This window comes from Phascolarctos cinereus, unplaced genomic scaffold (genome assembly GCF_003287225.1).
Source record: "Phascolarctos cinereus isolate Bilbo 61053 unplaced genomic scaffold, phaCin_HiC Scaffold_2;HRSCAF=192, whole genome shotgun sequence".
Taxonomy (NCBI): domain Eukaryota; kingdom Metazoa; phylum Chordata; class Mammalia; order Diprotodontia; family Phascolarctidae; genus Phascolarctos; species Phascolarctos cinereus.
This window is the reverse complement of record NW_027555625.1, coordinates 148,062,114-148,083,410: the sequence shown is the minus strand read 5'-3', so window position 1 is coordinate 148,083,410 and position 21,297 is coordinate 148,062,114. Positions and strand designations below refer to the sequence as shown.

At 39.4% G+C, this 21,297-nt stretch overlaps 1 protein-coding gene across 3 annotated transcripts in view; it reads right to left on the bottom strand.

The window, feature by feature from the left end:
- Positions 1–21,297, bottom strand: part of ACOXL (acyl-CoA oxidase like) — a 539,860-nt gene that overhangs the window by 352,758 nt on the left and 165,805 nt on the right. For all 3 annotated transcript variants that reach the window (XM_078149677.1, XM_020987606.2, XM_020987628.2), the window contains exon 10: positions 20,122–20,156. In XM_078149677.1, the coding sequence (XP_078005803.1) occupies positions 20,122–20,156 (35 nt within the window). The remainder of the gene's footprint in view (positions 1–20,121; positions 20,157–21,297) is intronic.

The window sequence follows — 21,297 nt, the reverse complement described above, 5'->3', positions numbered from 1 at the left end:
CTATAAGAATAACACTAGGGAAGCTAAAGGCCAGAACAAGCTGAAGCTTGATTGCTTTGAATGTTGGGGACAAACATAAGGTTGTTTCATTTGTTTGTTTGAGCTTTAGGAACATAAAGAAGAAGATGGGACTGGTTGATGGTAAAGGCTTGTAGGAAAAGACAGAATTACTCAATTCCTATTTTGTTTCTGTTTTCTCTACCAATGAGAGCAGGAAAGCTAGAACAAATGTTTAGCAAGGGACTAAAACCCAAGATGAAATGAAGAGATAGTAAGAGAGTACGGAGCATCCATCATTTAACTCAAGCCACCAGACCCAGATGAACCACTGCCCAAGATACTGAAAGAATTTGCAGATCTGACTACTGACCTGCTGTCAGTTTTCTGTGAAAATGGAAATGGAGAGGTAGCAATAATGAGAAAGACCAGTGTGACCAGAGGCTGCATTAATAGAGTCAGGGAGGATCCAGAATAAGGGAAATAATGGTCCTGTTGTACTCTAAACTGCTTAGATCACAACTGGAATATTATGCTTAGCTCCAGGTGTCACATTTTAGTACAAGCTGGAGTGCACCCAGAGAGTGTTGCACACTGAAGTTATGAACCTGGGTAAATGGAAAGATGCTATGGCCCTTGATGATAATAGAGAAGTTTGGGAGTGGAGTAGACTGGCGGTTAGAGGAGAGTGAAGAAGAATTTATACAATGCCTAATTTAAAATGTCTAATAGGAAGTTCATGACGTGGGACTGGAGCTCAGGTGAAAGACGAGAGAGAGAGAAACAGACAGTATGTAACTTCTCTGCACAGATATGATAATTAAATGGAAGCTGATAAGACTAGCAGATGAGAAATCATAGAGGAAAGAAGAGGGGACCCAGGACAGAGCCTTGGGGTATAACCATCATTAGTGGAAATGACATGGATGATGAAAGAATAAGATCCAGAGAGGAGAAAGTATCCAGCAGGAGAGAGTGGTCAATAGCTGGATGCTTTTTGTTGTTAAGTCATTTCAGGTTTGTCCAACTCTTCTTGACCCCATTTGGGGTTTTCTTGGCAGAGATACTGGAGTGGTTTGTCATTTCCTTCTCCAGTTATTTTACAGATGAGGAAACTGAGGCAAATAAGGTTAAGTGATTTGTTCAGGGTCACATATACAATAAGTGTCTGAAGCTCATTTGAATTCCTGATTCCCAGCTTTATTCATTGTACCGCCTAGCTGCCCAGTCAGAAGCTATAGAGATTAAGAATGAGGAGGATTAGAGGCCAATAATTTTGGCAAATAAGGGATCACTGGCAAATTTGAAGTCAGCAGTTTCAGGTGAGTAATAAGGTCTAAAAGAGAATGTGAGAAGAAGAAGGAGATTAGAGAGGATAGCAGGTCTAGGGAGGAATTTTTTTTAAGGATGGGGAGACTTGTAAAGCAGTAAGGAAAGAACTAGAAGGTAGGAAAAGACAGAAGATTAAAGGGACAATAGGAATGATAGTGACAGCAATCTACTAGAGAAGATACGAAGGGATGGGATCAAGTTTACATACACACACACACACACACACACACATTTATATTTATATATCAAGTAGAGGAGTTGGCCTTGACAAGGAGGGTGACTTCTTCATCAGAAACTGAAGGAACAGAGGAATTACTGTGGTCATTGTCAAAGGGCTGAACCTCACAGTCATAAAACCTGTTTTCAAATTCTGGCTCTGCCATTTACCTGTCACTTCAACTCTCTGGGACTCAGTTTCTTCATCTGTAAAATGAAGGGATTAGTTTCAATAACCTAAGAGGTCCCTTCTAGTCCTAAATCTTTGATTCTATGGCTCAGTGTGCTTCTAAGGTCTCTGTCAGATCAAGATCTAGCTCCTTGGATTGTCCAAAGAGGGGCAGGGATTTTGAAGGAACCTAAAACAATGTTATATGAGGATTGGCTAAAGGAACTGGAGATGATTAGCAAGCAAATATAAGATTAGGATAGAGTGAGAAAGGAACAGTTAGCTGTGTGCTGGTAAATATTTAACAATTGGCTCTTTAAAGATGTATGCATGACACATTTTAAAGTTACATTATTAATGTTGTCTAAATCATTTTCTTAATTCTAGACAATTAACAAAGCAAATCTAGCCTTGATTTGTAGTATTCGACAATTTCCAAGGTGTAAATACTCACACGGAACATTTAACAATTGGCTTTTGGAGCCAATTTGATCTGCCTCCCACACTCCTGGGACAAGGGCATGGTAACTATTTTCCAGTAAAGAAAGGGGCTATACTGTGGAAAAAAGATTGCATTTGCTCTGTTTGGCCCGCAGAAAGCAAAACTAGGAGCAAAGGGGAGAAGCTAAAGAGAGACAGATTTTGGTTTGAAATAAGGAACATTTCTGTAATGCCCCAAAGTGGATGCATTGGAATTCAGCAAGTTCCTTTAGGACTTGAGCTCTTCAAGAAGGGGCTACATAACCCCTAACTATGGATGTTACAGAGGCAATTTATACTCAGGCACAAGCATTGCAATCCATGGCTTTTAAGGTCCCCTTCAAGTCTGAGATTCCATCATATCATCAATCTGGGCAATAACCCACTGCTTAAGACTGAATTGAGAGGGGGTAAAATACTGGCCTGCTTTCCCACTGAAAACCTTGATGGAGATCAGGAAAACAGCTGCCAAGTTACTGATTCCATTTGTCTCTAGGGAAGAACCTAGGCCTCTTGACCAGATGAGCTTTCCAGATGGTTTGGATGAAAAGTGCCTCTTGGGATGTTACCTTGGGCACCACTGCCTGTGGACCTGCTGGATCAGTTTTCAGACTTAATCGCTGAATTCATACCCAGTAGAGGAGAGGAAACCCAGTCTGGGCAGTCTTTTCTCCTCATCATCACTAAGGTCTCAGTGAACTTACATGATAAGGAGTAAGTGCCACTTAGTAAACAAAGCTGTTCGTGCCCTCCCCTCTCTCAACTTTTGTTTGTCCTTTATTTTCGAAGAGGACCAATGACATCATGGGGTCATGCTTTGATTTGCTTGTGAATTGGATTTAAGTGAGGCAGAGTTGCACAAAGCCGTCAGCCTCACTCTTCCAGAGTCATCAAAGTCCAGTAACAAGACAAAAGTCAGGACAACCCATGATGGTCTGGGAACCAGGGGATGACCTAGGTGTCTTGAACGTCTAACTAAGCTCTGAACACTCCACGATGCCTGTTTCAGTGCCTTCATGGCCATTGGAACAAATTTTTCTCTTCTGCCCATCCCACCAGAGGAAATCTTCATGTGCTTGTGGTAGACATCCCTCTAACTCAGTGATGGGTTTTTTGTTCTGGTTTTTTTTTTCCCCACTTAATAGTATTTAATTTTTTCCAATTACATGTAAAGACAGTTTTCAATCACTGATGTGTTTGAGACCTGTTGGTTACCTTCAACCTGGTTTAGCCCATTTTCCAGATGCTACAGCTTCTTAGAGCCACAGGTGAGAGTTGGGTCTATGGGGTACTCAGGGAGGATTAGCATCTCTGGTGTGACTGCTTGCCAAGCCCTTTTCAAGGCCTCTCATCTACTCTTAAAGTGATAGGAAGCCACTGAAGTTTAAACAAAGGAGTTTGGAAACGGTGCGAAGGAGAGACTAGGAAGGGGAAAGCCTAGAGAAGGCCAAGGAAAAGACTATTGGAATAGTCCTGGCCATAGGTAATTCGGGACTGAACCAGGATGGTGGCTTTGAGAGCAGTTATGTTTCTCTATTTAAGTCTGCAAATAGACCTTAGAGGCCTAATCACAAGATACTGTGCTTTCAATGGAAAGGTCAAAAAGCAAACTAAAACTGTGCAAACTTCATTATCTCAATTAAATGATCAGAACAACCCCAGACTTAGGATCAGGAGGCTTGGATTCAAGTCTCAGCTCTATCACTAATCACCATGTAATTCTGTGTAAGTCAATTAAACCTCCCTGAGTCTTAGTTTATTCATTTATTAAATGAGGGGACTAAAGCAAAAGACATGGAAGACCCCCCTCCTCTTTATTCCCGATCATTAGCCTTATCTATAACAGAAAGGGAAATCAGAAAAGTGGTCCATTTAAACAAAATGAGGCCGAAGAACATTTGTTCTCTGCTTCTTGGAAGTGGCAGGATTTCAGAAGATGTTTAAGCAAGAAAACAAGAGATCCAAAAGATGTGGACAAGGCAATTTCCTAATCATATAGTATTTGAGATTTCAATGGCATCCCAAGTACATGAAAATCAGAAAAAAAAGTTCCTACATTGTATCATATCCAAGTTCCAGGCACATACCCTTCCTTTCAGAAAGTTCGTTGCACAAAAATTAACTTATATGGCAAATTATGGGATAATTACTCATGGTAGAAAAGGAAATTTTGCTTTACAAAAGAATAAGCAGCTTTCCAAGAGGTTTAAGGATTTGTTCTGTGGATCATCAACTCTTTGGAGGGATGCTGGGGTTGGGGGGAGGAGTACTTGTTGAAGATAAAGAAACTTTAGCAGCATGAACTGAGGGGAAAACAGACCTTGATACTGACAGCCTCTTTTAGGAATGTATCTTTTGTATAAAGAATGATAGATTTATATATAAAAGGTCAAGATATGACATGGATAAATCCTCAGTTTCGTTGTTCAGTCATTTTCAGTGGTGTCCAATTCTTCATGATTCCATTTGGGGTCTTCTTGGCAAAGATGCTGGTTTGCCATTTCCTTCTCCAGCTTATTTTACAGATGAGGAAACTGAGGCAAATAGGATTAAGTGATTTGCCAAGGATCACACAGCTAGTAAGTGTCTGAGGCCAGACTTGAACTCAAGAAGATGAGTCTTCTTGACTCCAGGCCTGGCACTCTATCAGTTGGGTCCAGGAGCAGCAGAGATGAATAAAACTAGAAGTAAAGCCCTAAACTTGCTATGAGTATCTTCCCACAACAGTGCTTCTCTGGGGCTGTTCCTGATCTTAGAGTTGGAAGGCCAGTGAGAAATCAGTGAGAAATCACCTTGAATAACTCCTGCTTGAATCTCAGCTGATCAAGGGATGTTGCTGCCTTCCCCATTCAGTGGTGAGTGAGGCCAAAGGTGAGAAGTCAAAGGGAAAAGAAATATCAAAGAAGAATCCACAAACTAGAGAACTGTAAGATCACAGAACTACAGCTGGAATGGATTCCAGGGTTCATCCAGTCCAATCCCCCCATTTTAGAGATCAAGAAAGGGAAGCCCAGAGAATTTAAGAAACTTGCCCAATGTCACACAAGTAGTGTCAGGGGCAGCAATGGAATCCAAAACCCCTGACTCCAAATATAGGATATTTCCCATTGTTCCACATTTTCTCCCCAAAAACCCTGCTAATGACTAATAGTTAGCTCAACAGTATTTCTGGAATTACTGAAATATTTGGGAGTTCACCCATGCATGCGCAGCTAGTAGCTTAAAACATTTGTTCACTGAGTACCTTTGGTTTACAGCATGACTCCTTTAAGGGGGCACAGCCAGTACATCCCCCACACCCCAAATGTACTTAGCAGAACACCAAGTAGGACACCCTCATTAGTCCAGGCTAAGCTCTAGGCATAAGCTGGCTTTTCCTGGCTCCCAACCCTTGGGCTCAGCCCCCTTTTTGCTTTCTTTCTAGTCCCTGCTTCTGTCTCTGATTTCGGTGTATCTCAGCCTGGCCTGTACCTTGGCTTCCTAACTGCTGTTTCCTTTGGCCTGATGACTTCACTCTCTAGTTTCTCAGCCTTGAACTTTGGCTGGGATCCCACCTACCACTCAAGCTTCTTGGCTTCTAACTCTATCTCATCAAGCCCTACCTACTCCAGCCCCTCAAGGTCCTGTCTGTAATCTTTTCCTGTCCAACTGACCTGATGAGACTAGATTAGTGACTTAATACATTTCTAGAGAGCTATAAGATAGATTGATGGGGAAGAGGGAGGGAAGAATAGGTCACACATGCAAGGACAACTTTGTAAGAAGACAGACTAGGTAGCCACCTATGTGGTGTGACTTGAGGGGTGTTAGGAAGGTTTTATTCCCTCTCAAAGAGATATATATCCTGCATTGAACACATTTAATGACTGAAATTCTTCCATTAAAGATTCATTTCTTTTGATTAAAACATTGCCATTGCCTCATAGTAGATTGCAAATATGGCCCCTCATCACCAAGGAACAGCTTTAGCAACACTGCTGTTTGTCAGATACCTTCTAATAACTGAGACCAGCCCAGTGAGTCTGTTTTACAGTGGAGAAGATGGAGAAAGCATTGCAGAGTCAAGGCGCTGACTGAAGAAATCAGGCTGAGGGGGTGAGAAACCCTGATGGAGGCTCTTAGGCAGCCAAAGCTAGAAAGGCTTACATGATCTGATGCAAAGTGAAGTGAGCAGAACCAGAAGAACATTGTACATAGTATCAACAACAGTGTACAATGACCAACTATGAAGACTTAAACTCTTCTTAGCAATACCCAAGACAACTCCAAAGGACTCATGATAGAAAATGCTATCTACATCTAGAGAAAGAACTATGGGGTCTGAATACAGATTGAACCTTACTTTTTTCACTTCTTTATTTTTTTGTGGTTCTTTTGTTCTGTTTCTTTTTTCACAACATGACTAATATGAAAATATGTTTTAAATGATTGAACACACATAACTTATATCAAATTGCTTACCACCTTGGGCAGGGGGTGGTAAGGGAGGAAGGGAGACAGTTTGGAAGTCAAAAAAATTTTAAATGAATGTTAAACATTGTCTTTACAGTAACTGGGGAAAATGCTATTTAAAAAAAAGACTTCATGGAGGCAGAGGGTACAAGATGAAGAAGACAAAAGAACTCAAAAGGGAAGTAGGAAGGGGCTGAAAATAAACTTTATCTACTTTATCATTTTATATAGTACTAGCCCTGCACATATGGAAAAGATAGTACAGGTACCACGAAAACTCTGAAAGTTAATTAGTTGGATTGGGAGTTAGGAAATGGGTTCTAATCTTGGCTCTGCCCTTAGTAATTAAGTGACCTTGGCCAAATCCTTACCTCTCTACACTTCAGTTTTCTCATCTACAAAAATGAAGGAATTGAATGAAATAACCTTTAATGTTCCCCAGGGGTCTAACATTCTATTGCTCTAGACATTCTATTAATATGATGCCTTCTTTGAAGATTGATAGGGCTAAGATTAAGAGAGGGACAGGGATAGGACTGAATCTGCAATTTCATTGGTGTAAAGAATTCCCTAAAAGTGACTTATTCTACCAAGGCAAGTCTGCATCTTCTGCAAATTAGTCTTCAAAACTTGTCTAAAGTACACTGCCTAAGGCAGATGGGACTTGCCTAGGATCACACAGCCTGTATTTCAGAGAATTTGGAACTTGATCACAGGTCTTCCTGACTCTGTGACCAGCACCCTATCTGCTAAGCTGCTAGAGAAATATATTACTTCAAAAGAGAGCTTTGGTTTCAATTCAATTCAACAAAGATTTAACTAAGAGCCTAGTATGTTCCAGGGGTGAGAAACCTGTGGCCCCAAGGCCATGTGTGGCCTTCTAGGTCCTCGGGTGCAGCCTTTTGACTGAGTCCAAGTTTTACAGAACAAATCCTTTGGTGAAGGGGATTTGTTCTGTGAAGTTTGGATTCAGTCAAGAGGCCACACTTGAGGACCTAGAGTCACATGTGGCCTCAAGGCCACCGGTTCCCCACTCCTGTGTAGGCATTGTGCCTGGTACCAGGGTATATAGGGTATAAATACCCTTCAAAAGGCATGCAATGTAATTAGAAAGAGAAAAGAAATATACATAAATAATTGTGATATAAGAACATGATAAATGCAAGACAGAGGTCTAGGGAAAGTGACATGAATCATTTCAGGAGTAGAGGTCACATGGCTGTTGGGAAGTGGGGGTACAGGAAGAAAGAAGAGAGGCTTTATTGAGGAGACAGCATCTAATAGAAAATTTGGAAGCCTGGAAGGACTTTAGCAGTTGGAGATGGGAGAGAAAGGCAGGAATTCATTCCTGGAATGGTCATTTGTTAAGAGAGGAAAGAGGTAAGAGTTGGGATTTTGAGGAGGGAAAAACAAAAAAGAATATTGGAGGCACTGTTACAGGGAATGGGATAGATTTACAATGGGAAGGGAATCAAAAGATTTCTCTGGAGCAGAGCTGGCCCAGTTGACGAAACAAAGTATAAATTTATAGTAGACTCCATACAGACTGTTTGGGGGCTTCCTCTGCTGGTGTCTTGGCTTTTCAGGTAGAGGGTTACAGGAGGCCAAAGGTAGAAGTTACTGTGGATTGGACATTAAGAGGGCCTGCTTCTCTTCTCCTTCTCAACTACTTCACTTGGTGATCAGTTCCCAAGGATTCATCTACCACCTTCATGCTGATAATTTTCATATTTACTTAACCAGAACTAGCTTTTCTACTGTCCTAGTCCAGTCTCACATCTCCAAGTGCTTACTGGGCATCTCAAGCTGAATGATCTGTAAACCTCTTAAACACATGTTCAAAATGGAACTCATTATCTTTCCCCAAAACTTTCCCCTCTCCCTAACTTCCCTATCACTGTTAAGAGTACCACCATCCTCTCAGGTTCCAACTTAGGTGTTCTGATTTCTCACACTCTGCCCCCTCCCACCCCATATCCAATCTGTTTCCAAGGCCTGTCAATTTTACCTTCATAACACCTCTCCTCTGCCTCTGCCACCACCCTGTTGCAAGCCTTCATCATCTCATGCCTGGACTTTTGCAATTGATTGGTCTCTCTACCTCAAGCCCCTCCCTAATCCACTGCATCTTCCATTCAGCTGTCAAAGTGTTCTTTCTAAAGAGCAGGCCTGATCACATCGGAAATTCCAGAGACTCCCTATCACCTCCAGGATCAAACATAAAATGAAATCCTCTATTTGGAGTTCATAACCTCGAGGTGTGTATTCACACACATACATACATGCACATATACGTATATCTTATTTCTACATAGTAGTTTTATTGTTTTCCCCATTAGACTGTGAACCCCCTGAAAGCAGATAATATTTTTTTCCTTTCTTCATATCTCCACCACTTAGCCCAGCACTTGTCCTATAGCAGGCACTTACTAAATGTTTATTGGCTGATTGACTAAATCAAAAGACCTGGGAGATTCAAGCATAGGGGAGAGGGAGGTACTGAAATGCCTTACCATAAAGCCAGTCACAGCTCTGACACTTACTCCCTGTGTAACCTTGGAAAAGTCATTTCACCTCTGAAGGTTTCCGAATCTTTAAAATGAGGAGTTTGAAGATGAACTCTAAGGTTCCTTCTAGCTTTAAACCTAGCAACTCACAAGATGACTTTGTTGGGAGGCAAGAATAGGAAGACTTGTAGAATAGGAAGAAATGTAGGGACTAAAGGTCACAATGAGGGCAAAGAACCTTATGAAATAAGTGGAGGAGTGGGAGAAGTGGAAGGGCAGGAGATTGTGATCAGAGAAGGGAATTTCAGAATGATTTCAAGGTGATTGATACAGTCAAGCTTGAATGATTTCTTGGATACCCTGTATTTAAGGCTGCTTCTTTGCCTCCCTGTGACATCTGGAAAAGGGAACAGAAGAGAAAAACAGCCAGCAACAGCTATTCCTTTGCTTAGGGTAGGGGGTGGGAGTGGGTCAGGGAGACACAGAAAGGCATCTTTGTTTATTTTCACAGAACTTGGAGAACCAGAGCGGTGTACTCCAGCTGCCTTCCAAGAGATCAAACCAGCACAAACTAAAAGTCACTAGATATTTGCCAACTACATTCAAAATCAAAATCCTATATGCTCTAATGCTGTGTTTCTTGTCTTCCACTTCCTTTGTATTTTAAAGAGACAGCTAGCTCCTTTCTCAGCAGCCACATATCCATTCAATAAATGTTCTGCTTTGCCTATGAACTTCAAACTTAGCTCATAATCTAAATCAGTACACTAAAGTCCATGACCCCATCACTTTTTGCTATGCTGTCTGGGTTCATTCAAGACAAAAGCATGAGCATATTCAAGAACATTTCTCAGAGTGACTGATCTTAAACTGCTTAATTCATCGAGTCTCTGTTTTCAGAGGTGAGCATTCAAGCGATGTCCCCAGTCAGGGATCATGGCCAAACTGTTCAAGCAGCCTTCGTGAGACAGTTCAAGCACTGTTCTCAATTTGCCCCCTCCCCCAGTGGTCTCTTTCCATAAGCTAGACTTCTAATGAGACATCTGGACCATCAGGCACAGTGCTATCAAGTGTAAATGAAGACGAGATGAAGAAGTAGGCAGCAGGGGTGGGGTGGGGTAGAAAAGGTCAAAAAAGGTACAATCAAATCGGTGCTGAGTCATAGAAAGAGGACCTCACCAAACTTTTGTAAAGGGTACAGTCCTTCCCCCCACCCCAATACCTCAGAATGACCAAGAAAACGGCACAGAACAATCTTCAATAAAAGCATAAGGTGATAATAACAATTTACAGTTATATAATGCTTTAAAGTTCACAAACTCTCCATATACCTTTTCTCATGTGACCTTCACAACAACATTGTAAGGTAGGTGCGATATATAATTATCCTGTGACTTGGCCATGGTTCAACAGCTAGTGTTGAAGGGATGATTTGAAATCAGGTCTCTCAGGACTAGAGAGCCAGAGCTCCTGCCAATATAGCACCCTGCCTCTAGTTCTCTGCCTCTGTGGTCACCAGTCTGCTGTGCTGCTCCAAAGTTTCCCTTTCCCACAAGGCAAGGGGTGAGGATGGGCAAGAACCAAATCTCATCCAACAATCATTTATTATACACCTACTATATGTTAGGCATTGTGCTAGGTACTGGAGATACAAAAACAAAAGAAAAAACAGTCCCTGCCCTTGAAGGAGTTTATATTCTCCTCTAAATTTTGTTTACACTGGAAGCCTATGAGATTTAGGCTTCAAGGCTAAAGAGGCTGGCTAATCTGCTTTTCTTAGGTTCTAAGAGAGACTGGTATAAATCAGCTGCTGAGAAAAATATGCACTCAGGCATTGGTGTAAGAGGTGGAACCTCATCGGTATCAATTCAATTTTGACAAAACCAAATTAAAATTTGTCACCTCCATTCCCTTGATGGAAAAGTCCATTCTTAGCTTTGGGAGCTAAGAGGTGGCCTTCTCATTTTGTTTTAGTAAGTATTCTCCCAAAAATTATGACATCAACACTTCATATTATCCCAAAGCCATTGTTTATAACAGAATCTCTCCATTATCACATCAGAAGTGAACCTGAAGGGTAAGATGCCCAATTCTCAGTCCATTAATTAATTTCATCTTATGTTTTGTTTTGTTTTTTGTCCCAAAGTACTTACTTTAAGGATTTCTGCTTCTCAAAGTAGTTTCACTAAATTTTGCAGTAAGCATGTAACCTATCTTTAAACCTTGTGGGGAAAAAAAAAAAAGAAAAACACCCACACACCAGGAAATCTTTCCCCACTGTGTGGGTGGTGGAGGCCCTGAGAGTTTTATCTGCAAAGGGCAATTCTGGGGATACCAAATTGTTACCCACAGTATGGATTCCACATAGAAAAACCTTCAAACCATGCAGTGGAAAATGCAAATACAGGGAAAAAAAATCTATTCTATGAAAATGACTTCACAAAAAAAAACAATAAAAACAATATGAACGACAGTGAAGTATCCACAGGTTCCTATAAAAGCACAGCTGTTAATGGCAGAGTCCTCAGCATGGGATATTTCTACCACCTCCAGATATCTGTTCAGCCTCCTACAACATCCCCTTTGGCTTTGCTTGGATCAGAGATTAAATGACTTAGACCTTAAAATTAAATCATCTCATCAAGGCAAGCACACATCTCCCCAGAACCAACCACCCCTTACGAACCAAAAGGCTCACTTCCTTTTCTGATAAAGTGGCAATGACAGAGACGCAGTGTAATAGAGTAGAATGAGCACTAGAACGGGAATCCAACCACTAGGGTCCAAACCCTAGCTCTATCCTTTAGTCCCTATGTCACCTGGAGGCAAGATATTTATTTTCTCTGGGCCTCAGTTTCCTCATCTGTAAAATAAGAGAGTTGGACTGTGTGGCCTTTAAAGTCTTTTTCATTCCTAAACCTTTGATTCTTAAATACGCACAGAATAATTGATATAAATAATTCGTATTGATTTAGTACTTTATTATTTACAAATCATGTTACAGAGAGAATCTCATTTGATCTTCACAACCACCCTGTCTTATAGGGATAAGGAAAATAAGGCCCAGAGAAATGATGTGACTTATCCACAGCCATACATAAATCCAGCCCTTTTACCACTATTTAAGGGACATCTGATATCAGACAAACCTAAAACAAAAATAGACCTAATTTAAAAAGATAAGCAGAAGAACTACATCTTATTAAAAGTCGCCATAGACAATAAAATAATATCAGCACTAAATATATATGCACCAAATGGCACAAAATTCTTAAAGGAAAAGTTAAATGACTCACAGGAAGAAACAGACAATAAAACTATGGAGAATTTCAACTTTTGCCTTTCAGAGCTAGGCAAATCTAATCATAAAACAAATAAGAAAGATGTTAGGGAGATTAATAGAATTTTAGAAAAGTTAGACATGGCAGACCTCTGGAGAAAACTGAATGGGAATAGAAAAAAAAAATATATATATATATATATACACACACACATACCTTTTTCTCAGTAATACATGACATCATCACAAAAACTGACCACGTATTAGAACATAAAAACTTCACCAACAAATTCAGAACTTTTCAGACTATAATGGAACAAAAATTACATCCAATGAAGTGCTATGAAAGCATGAATTTAAAAAATAATTGGAAACCAAATAATTTAATTCTAAAGAATGAGTTAGGGGCAGCTAGGTGGCTCAGTGGATAGAGCTTCAGCCTTGGACTCAGCAAGACCTCAGTTCAAATCTGACTTCAGACACTTGACAGTTAACTAGCTGTGTGACCCTGGGAAAGTTATTTAACCCTGATGAGAGAGAGAGGGAGGGAGGGAGGGAGGGAGAGAGAGAGAGAGAGAGAGAGAGAGAGAGAGAGAGAGAGAGAGAGAGAGAGAGAGAGAGAGAGAGAGAGGGAGAGGGAGAGGGAGAGGAGAGGGAGAGAGAGAGAGAGAGAGAGAGAGAGAGAGAGAGAGAGAGAGAGAGAGAGGGGAGGGAGAGGGAGAGGGAGGGAGAGGGAGAGGGAGAGGGAGAGGAGAGGGAGAGAGAGGGAGAGGGAGAGGGAGAGGGAGGGAAGGGAGAGAGGGAGAGGGAGAGGGAGAGGGAGGGAGAGGGAGAGGGAGAGAGAGGGAGAGAGAGGAGAGAGAGAGAGAGAGAGAGAGAGAGAGAGAGAGAGAGAGAGAGAGAGAGAGAGAGAGAGAGAAAAAGTAGATGAAAAAACAAATGATAGAAACAATAATTTCATTAAAGAGAATGTCAATGAGACAACATACAAAATTTGTGAGATATAAAGCAGAGGGGAAATTTTATATCTTTAAACATATACATCAATAAAAGAGAAAAAACAGATTAATGAATTGGGCATGCAACTAAAAAAATAGAAAAAGAACAAATTTTAAAGCCTCAATAAAATACCAAAATAAAAATCCTGAAAATCAAAAGAGACTTATCAAATTGAAAGTTAAAAAAAGAATTGAACTAAGAAAACTAAGAGCTGGCATATGAAAAAAATCAATAAAAGATAAACCAATAGTTAATTTGATTTGGAAAAAAAGAAAACCAAATTGCGAATATCAAAAATGAAAAGGGTTAATGCAACAGCAATGGAAATGAAATTAAAGCATTTATTAGGAATCATTTTGCCTAATTATATGCCAGCTAAACTGACAATCTAAGTGAAATGAATGATTATTTTAAAAAATATAAATTGCCCAGATTAACAGAAGAGGAAATAGAATATTTACATAACTCTATTTTGGAAAAAGAAATTGGACGAGTCATAAATGAACTCCCTAAGAAAAAATCCCCAGGACCAGATGAATTTACAAGTGAATTCTACTAAACATTTAATGAACAATTAATCCCAATACTATATAAGCTATTCGAAAAAAATTGGTAAAGAATGAGTCCCTACCAAATTCCTTTTATGACACAATAGACGATACCTAAACCAGAGAGCACAAAAACAGAGAAAGAAAACTACAAGTCAATTTCCTAATGAATATTGATGCAAAAATTATAAATAAAACACTAGCAAGGAGATTACAACAATATATCACAAAGATCATACGTTATGACCAGGTGAGATGTATACCAGGAATGCGAGACTGATTCAATATTAGGAAAACTATAAGCAAAACTGACCATATCAATCACTAAAACAACATGATTATATCAATTTTTGTTGCTGTTCAGCCGTTTCAGTCATGACTGACTCTTCGTGACTCCTTTGGCAGTTTTCTTGGCAAAGATAACAGAGTGGTTTGGCATTTCCTTCTTCAGCTCATTTTACGGATGAAGACACTGAGGCAAACAGGGTTAAGTGATTTGTCCAGGGTCACACAGTTAGTAAGTGTCTGGATTTGAACTCACAAAGATGAGTCTTATTGACTACAGATCCCATGCTCTATCCACTGTGCCACCTGGCTGCATGATTATATCAATAGATGCAGAAAAAAAAAACTTTTGAAAAAATATAACATCCGTTCTTATTTAAAATACTAGAAAACATATGAATAAATGGAGTCTTTCTTAAAATGATAAATAACATCTATCTACTAGCGGGCAACTAGGTGGCACAATGGATAGAGCACCGGTCTGGAGTCAGGAAGACTTGAATTCAAATCTGGCCTCAGGCACCTAATAAACTGTGTGATCCTGGGCAAGCTGCTTAACCCTGTTTGCCTCAGTTTCCTCATCTGTAAAATGAGCCGGGGAAAGACATGACTAACCATTCAAGTGTCTTGTCAAGAAACCCCAAAAAGGAATCACGAGTCAGACACAACCGGAAATAACTAAACAACAAAGATCTATCTAAAATGAAGAGCAAGCATTATCTGTAACAGGGCTTTCACAAAAAGATCAGGCTTTCCCAGTAAGATCAGGGATGAAGGAAGAAGGTCCATTACACCATCATTATTCAATACTGGATGTAGTTATAAGACAAGAAAAAGAAATGAAGGAATAAAAACAGGCAATGAGGAAACAAAACTATCACTCTTTGCAGATTCTACGATGGTATACTTATAGAACCCTAGAGAAACATCTACAAAACTAGTTGAAACAATCAATAACTTCAACAAAGTTAAAGGATATAAGGTAAACCCACATAAATCATCAGCATTTCTATATTATTACCAACAAAACCCAGTAGGAAGAAATAGAGAATTTCCATTTAAAATAACTGTAGAGATTATAAAATACTTGGGAATATCTACCTGCCAAGACAAAACCAGGGACTATATGAACACAATTACAAAACACTTTTCACACAAATAAAGTCAGATTTAAACAACTGGAGAAATATTAATTGCTTATGGGTAGGCCAAGCCAATATAGCAAAAATGACAATTCTACCTAAATTAATTTACTTATTCAGTGCCATACCAATCAAAAGAATTATTTTATAGAACTAGAAAAAATAACAACAAAATTCATCTGGAAGAACAAAAAGTCAAGAATATCAAGAAATTCAATAAAAAATATGAAGGAAGATTATCCGGTAGTTCTAGAGTTTACACTTTATTAAAAAGTAGTTATCATCAAAACTGGCTAAAAACAGAGTGAAAGATCAGTGAGACAGATTAGGTACACAGTAATGATGTGTAATCTAGTATTTGATAAACCCAAACATCCAAGCCTTGGAGGCAAGAACTCACTATTTGACAAAAATTGCTGAGAAAACTAAAAATCAGTTTGGCAGAAACTAGGCAGAGACCAACATCTCACGCTGTATACCAAAATAAAGTCAAAATGGATAAATTATTTAGACATAAAGGGTGATATCATAATCATTTTCAAGGAGCACAGAAAAATGTACCTGTCAGAACTATGAATAAGTGAAAAATTTATGACCAAACAAGAAATAGAAAAGATCACAGGAAGTAAAATGGATAATTTTGATTACATAAAATTACATTTTTTGCACAAACAAATCCAATAAAGCCAAAATTAGAAAGAAAGTAGGAAACTGGGGAGGGGGGGTAGGATTTATAGCAAGTTTCTCTAAGAAAAGTCTCATTTCTAAAATATATAGGGAAGGGAGCCAAATTTATAAAAATAAGAGTCATTTCCCAATTGATAAATGGTCAAAGGAAATGAACAGGCAGTTTTCAAAAGAAGAAATCAAAGCTATCAATATTCAAATTTTTAAATGCTCTAAATCACTACTAATTAAAGAAATGCAAATTAAAACAATTCTGAGGTACTACCTTACACCTATCAGATTGACTAACATGACAGAAAAGGAAAATGATAAATGCTGGAGAGGATGTGGAAAAATAGAAACACTAATGCATTGTTGATGGAGTTGCTAACTGGTCCAACCATTCTGGAGAACAGTTTGGAACAATGCCCAACGGATTATCAAACTATGCATATCCTTTGACCCAGCAATACCACTACTAGGTCTGTATTCCAAAGAGATCAAAGAAAAGGTAAAAGGATGTATATATACAAAAATATTTATAGCAGCTCTTTCTATGGTAGTAAAGATTTGGGAACTGAGGGGATGCCCATCAATCAGGGAATGGATGAACTACATGTAGTATATGATTGTGATGGAATACCATTGTGCTATAAGAGAAGATGAGTCAGATGGTGTCAGAAAAACCTTGGAAGACTTATATGAACTTATTTGAACAAAGTGAAGTGAATAGAACTAGGAGAATAGCATACATAGTAACAGCAATATTGTAACAGTGCCTGGTACAATCAACTATGAAAGACTTAGCCACTCTGGTCAAGACAATGATCCAAGAAAATTTCAATTCAATATTAGTCCCATGATGATAAATGCTACATACCACCAGAGAGAAAACTGATGAAATTCTGAGTGTAGACTGAAGCATACTTTTTTCACTTTCTTTATGTTTCTTGCTTTTATTGCTTTTGTTTTGGTTTGGTTTTACGATCTGGACAATAAAGAAATATCTTTTGTATGACTTCACATGTGTAATTTATGTCATATTGCTTGCTTTCTTGAAGGGTGGGGGAGGGACTTGAGGGAAGAAGAGTATCTGGAACTCAAAATTTTAAAAAAATTAATGGTAAAAGTAAATAATTTTTAAAAAGGAAATTGGGGGGAGGCAGAGTACTCTTGATTCATTAGCTTAGATGGGAAGGTGAATTCAACAAATATTTATTAAGAACCCTAAATGCGCAAGGCACTGAGAATGAGTGGCAATATGTCCTTAGTTCCATCATACTTGTGAAGAAAATTTGCAACATCCTCAAAGATGCCTTTGCCCATATCACTGCACTGGGGTTACCACTTGCTTCGGAGATAACTTGGTCTTTCCCTATCTATGTTCTCATGGTAGCTTTGCATAAAAGTCTAGGAGTCCAGTGGAAGGTGAAGTACAGCCCAGATTTTCTTAAACTGAGCTTGTTCTCCCTACTCTGACCCTTCCTCCTCACAAAACTTATCTCCTCCCCTTTACCCCAATCACTGCTAATGATCTGGCTATCTTCCATTATCCAAGCTCTAAACTTTGATACCACCTTTGACTCACATCTCCACTTGGTGACTATAACAAACTCATCACCAAGCCCTGTCCTTACTAGAGTCTTACACCAGCCTTACTCCATAGCACCTCTTGAAATGGACCTTCTGTTAGAAATTACATGGGTAATGTAGACATAAGAATTCAGAATCACTGCAGTTTCAAATCCATTCAAAGGGTACCCACCAAGTGCAAGAAGCTAACTTAGGTGGTATGTGCTTCGGTGGCTTCCTACTGCCTCAAAGATAAAATACAAACTCTTCACCATGACATTTAAAACTCTTTAAGAGTCTGACTTCAACCTATTTTACATTACCCCTCCCCCCCACTCACACCTAGTATTTTAGCCAAGATAGACTGTGAATATTCCCTAAATTTGGAATTCCATCTTCCATTTCCACTCCTTTGCTCAGGCTCTCTTGTGCACCTAGAAAGCATATACCCTTATCACTTCCTCCTCTGACAAACCCTACCTTCCTTCAAGGAGCAGTACCACCAGTACCACCACTAATAGGAAGTCTTCTGTAATCCCCCTAGAAATTAGTGCTTCCTCCCTCCTTGAATGTTACTATATTTACTTACATATGCAAATGTTACATTATCCAAATAAAATGCAAGCTCCCTGAAAGCGAAAAGGTTTTTTTTTAATTTATCTTTGTCCATCCCCAACACTTAACAACATACAGTGCATGTGATAGGTATTTAACAAATGCTGGTTGGATTAAATTGAAGTGAAGGGAAACAAATGTAAGACCCAAGTTCTGCCCTCAAAGAGTTTATAATCCAATAGGAAAAAAATAAGATATTTCATAAATAATAACAACAGCTCTAAAAAAGTTGGGCATTGTGATCACTGCAGGGACCAACCAAGATTCCAGTAGATGGATGAAGAACTTTACCTCTTGAGTGATGGACTCAAGATGCAGAATGAGACATACGATTCTAGATACTACCAATACGATAATTTGTTTTGATTGACTATCTATATTTGTTACAAGGGCTTTGTTCTTTTTTTCCTTGTCTATGTAGGGGGATGATGGGATGGCAAAGGGAATAGGGATGGGGTAGCAAAAAACACAAAGCAAAATGGGAGAGGAGAAACAAGTATTTATTAAGCCCCTACTATGTGCCAGGAATGGTGCTAAATGCCTTAAAATATTACCTCATTTCATCCTTACAACAACCATGGGTAATAGGTGCTATTATTATCCCCATTTTATAGTTGAGGAAACAGTTGAGACACACAGAGGGGACCCCTCCAAGGTCACACAGCTAGTATTGTCTGAAGCTGGGTTTGAACTCAGCTCTTCCTTACTCCAGTCCCAGTGCTCTATCCACTGTACCAATATAACATGTGGTAATTAAATGAGAAGCACTAAGGAAGTCTATGGACTTGGGGAGGGGAGAAGTGAAGAGGGAGGTTGTTCTTCAAAGACCTAAAATTCCTAAAAACCAGCTTCTAATAGGATGCTCAGAATGAAGTTGGGTTTTGGTACCTACTCCTCCACTCAATCTTAATAACACCTATCTGCTAACCCAACATTCAGAGAGGTCAGGCTGCATCAGAGAAGGCAGAAATCAAAAACGAAACTCTTCACCTCTGAGTCCTTTCTCTCACCTCCCTCAATCAACCTCTAACAAAAAGACTTCTTAAACATTGTCTAAATAGGCTTAAGGAAAGAACTGTCTCTTTCTCGATAAAGGATGTCAGTGAAGAGAAAAGCCTCAGCTAACCAAGTGTCATAAACATGGAGGATAAGTTGAGAACATACATTAGTCACGAGTTAGGGACAGAACTGGGCTGAGAGGTGGGAATGGTTTCTTCACATTAACACTTTTGGGAAGCTCTATATAGGTAGAGGGCCCAGGAAAAATGCAGAAAGCTTCAACTATTAACCTTCACAGATAGCAAAAAAATTTTTTGTTGTAGTTTTTGTGGGGGATTGAGATGGGGTCTAAACCTATAATTTCATTGGTATATGGAACTCCCAGCGAGAAAACTCCCTGTATTAATGCAAATGTGCAACTATTCTACAACTTAGTGTTGGAACATTGCCTGGGGTCATTGAGAGGTTAAGTCACCTGCCCAGGATCAAACAGCCAGTAGGTGTTGGAGGTAGCACTTGAACCCAGACCTTCCTGACTCCAAGGCCTGCTCTCTATCCACTATACCATGCTACCTCTATTTACAGCTCTAAACAAAGAAGACAAGTGACTTGCCCAAGGTCATACTAGTCTTAAGTAGTAGAAAAACTAAGGATTCAAACCCAGGTCCTCGTACCCAAAATCCAATGCTCTTTCCACCACACCATATGACCAAACCAACTAATAGTGCCTGCAACTGCTTTGCTAATGACCCACTTTGTCAAATAGCTACACAATAATGCCAACAAAATATTTATATTGTTATCAAATGCAAACACTATAAATTGACAGAGCTACCTCTTAAAAGAAGAAGAAAACATTTACCTGTGGCTATAGCGAATGGCTATTGTCAGACCAAGCTGTAATTAAAGAGAGAGAGAAAAAAACAAGTTAAATGTTGTCCAGCATGGTTTAAATTCAAAATAAACGAATGTCATATGGTAAATTATTTGGGTAAAAAAAACCATTGCCAACAAAATGCATGACTCTCAGCTCTTTCTAGATGGTACATTTTGCAAGTTGCCTCTTTAGAAAGAACTCAACATTCAAAGGAAATCCTGAAGATTGAAAAGCTGCTAAAGAATTCTAAAGAGTAGAGTTGTAGATTAGAGCAAAGGTCTCCCTTGTAAGGAAAGAGCTTCCAAAGGAGAACACATTTAACTTGGAAACAAATAAATAGAAAAAGCCAAAAGGCCCCATGACCACAGTGCTCAAATGTTTCCAAGGTTCATTCCCAGACTGTTCCACATTACAAGTCACTGCCCCAGTGAAGGAAGGGGTCATAATGATCTGAAGCTGATAGAGCATAAAAGTTTACAAATGTTTCTAGGCCTAGTTCTCCCCCCCACCTTTCTGCACCCAGCACTCCCCCTTGAAGTGAAAGGGGGACTAAGAAACAGCCCACACAGCACAGAGTGAAGTAGAAACCTGGCAATTATCTGATTGTTTTGATGAATGGAGACAGCCAGCTCAGGGCCAAGAAATGCACTCTGGGGTCATCCAGTCAGGCTGTCGATGTTGATCAAGTTAACTGGGTAATTATCAAATCTTCACTTCCCTCTGGCTCTCCAGCCAGAGCATCCTAAGCTTTTATGTATAAGAGACAAAGGAGACTTGGGCAAGAAGTTGTCTCTGAGGCAGATAGAAGTTTAAAAAAAAAAAAAGGATCAAAGAGTTTGAAGGTGTAGGATGTACTGGTGTGTAAAAATCTGAGTCCTGTGGTAAGATGCTCTCTTCTCTATTACAAGTAACTTTATGCAGAGCACATGCATAGCAAGTAACTTTATAATTTGCAGTTGTTTTCCATTTGGCCCTGGAAGGGTATACAAGCAGACTTTACTATATCATAGTCCTTCAATTTATGAATGAGTTTTACCATATAAAAACCATTGATTACCCTCCAAGGCTAGTAAACTACATTGCTGAGTGCTATAGAGGGGTTCTTCACACATGGAAGAGGAATTTGCCACTTATTAACTAATTATTTAACATGGGATCAGG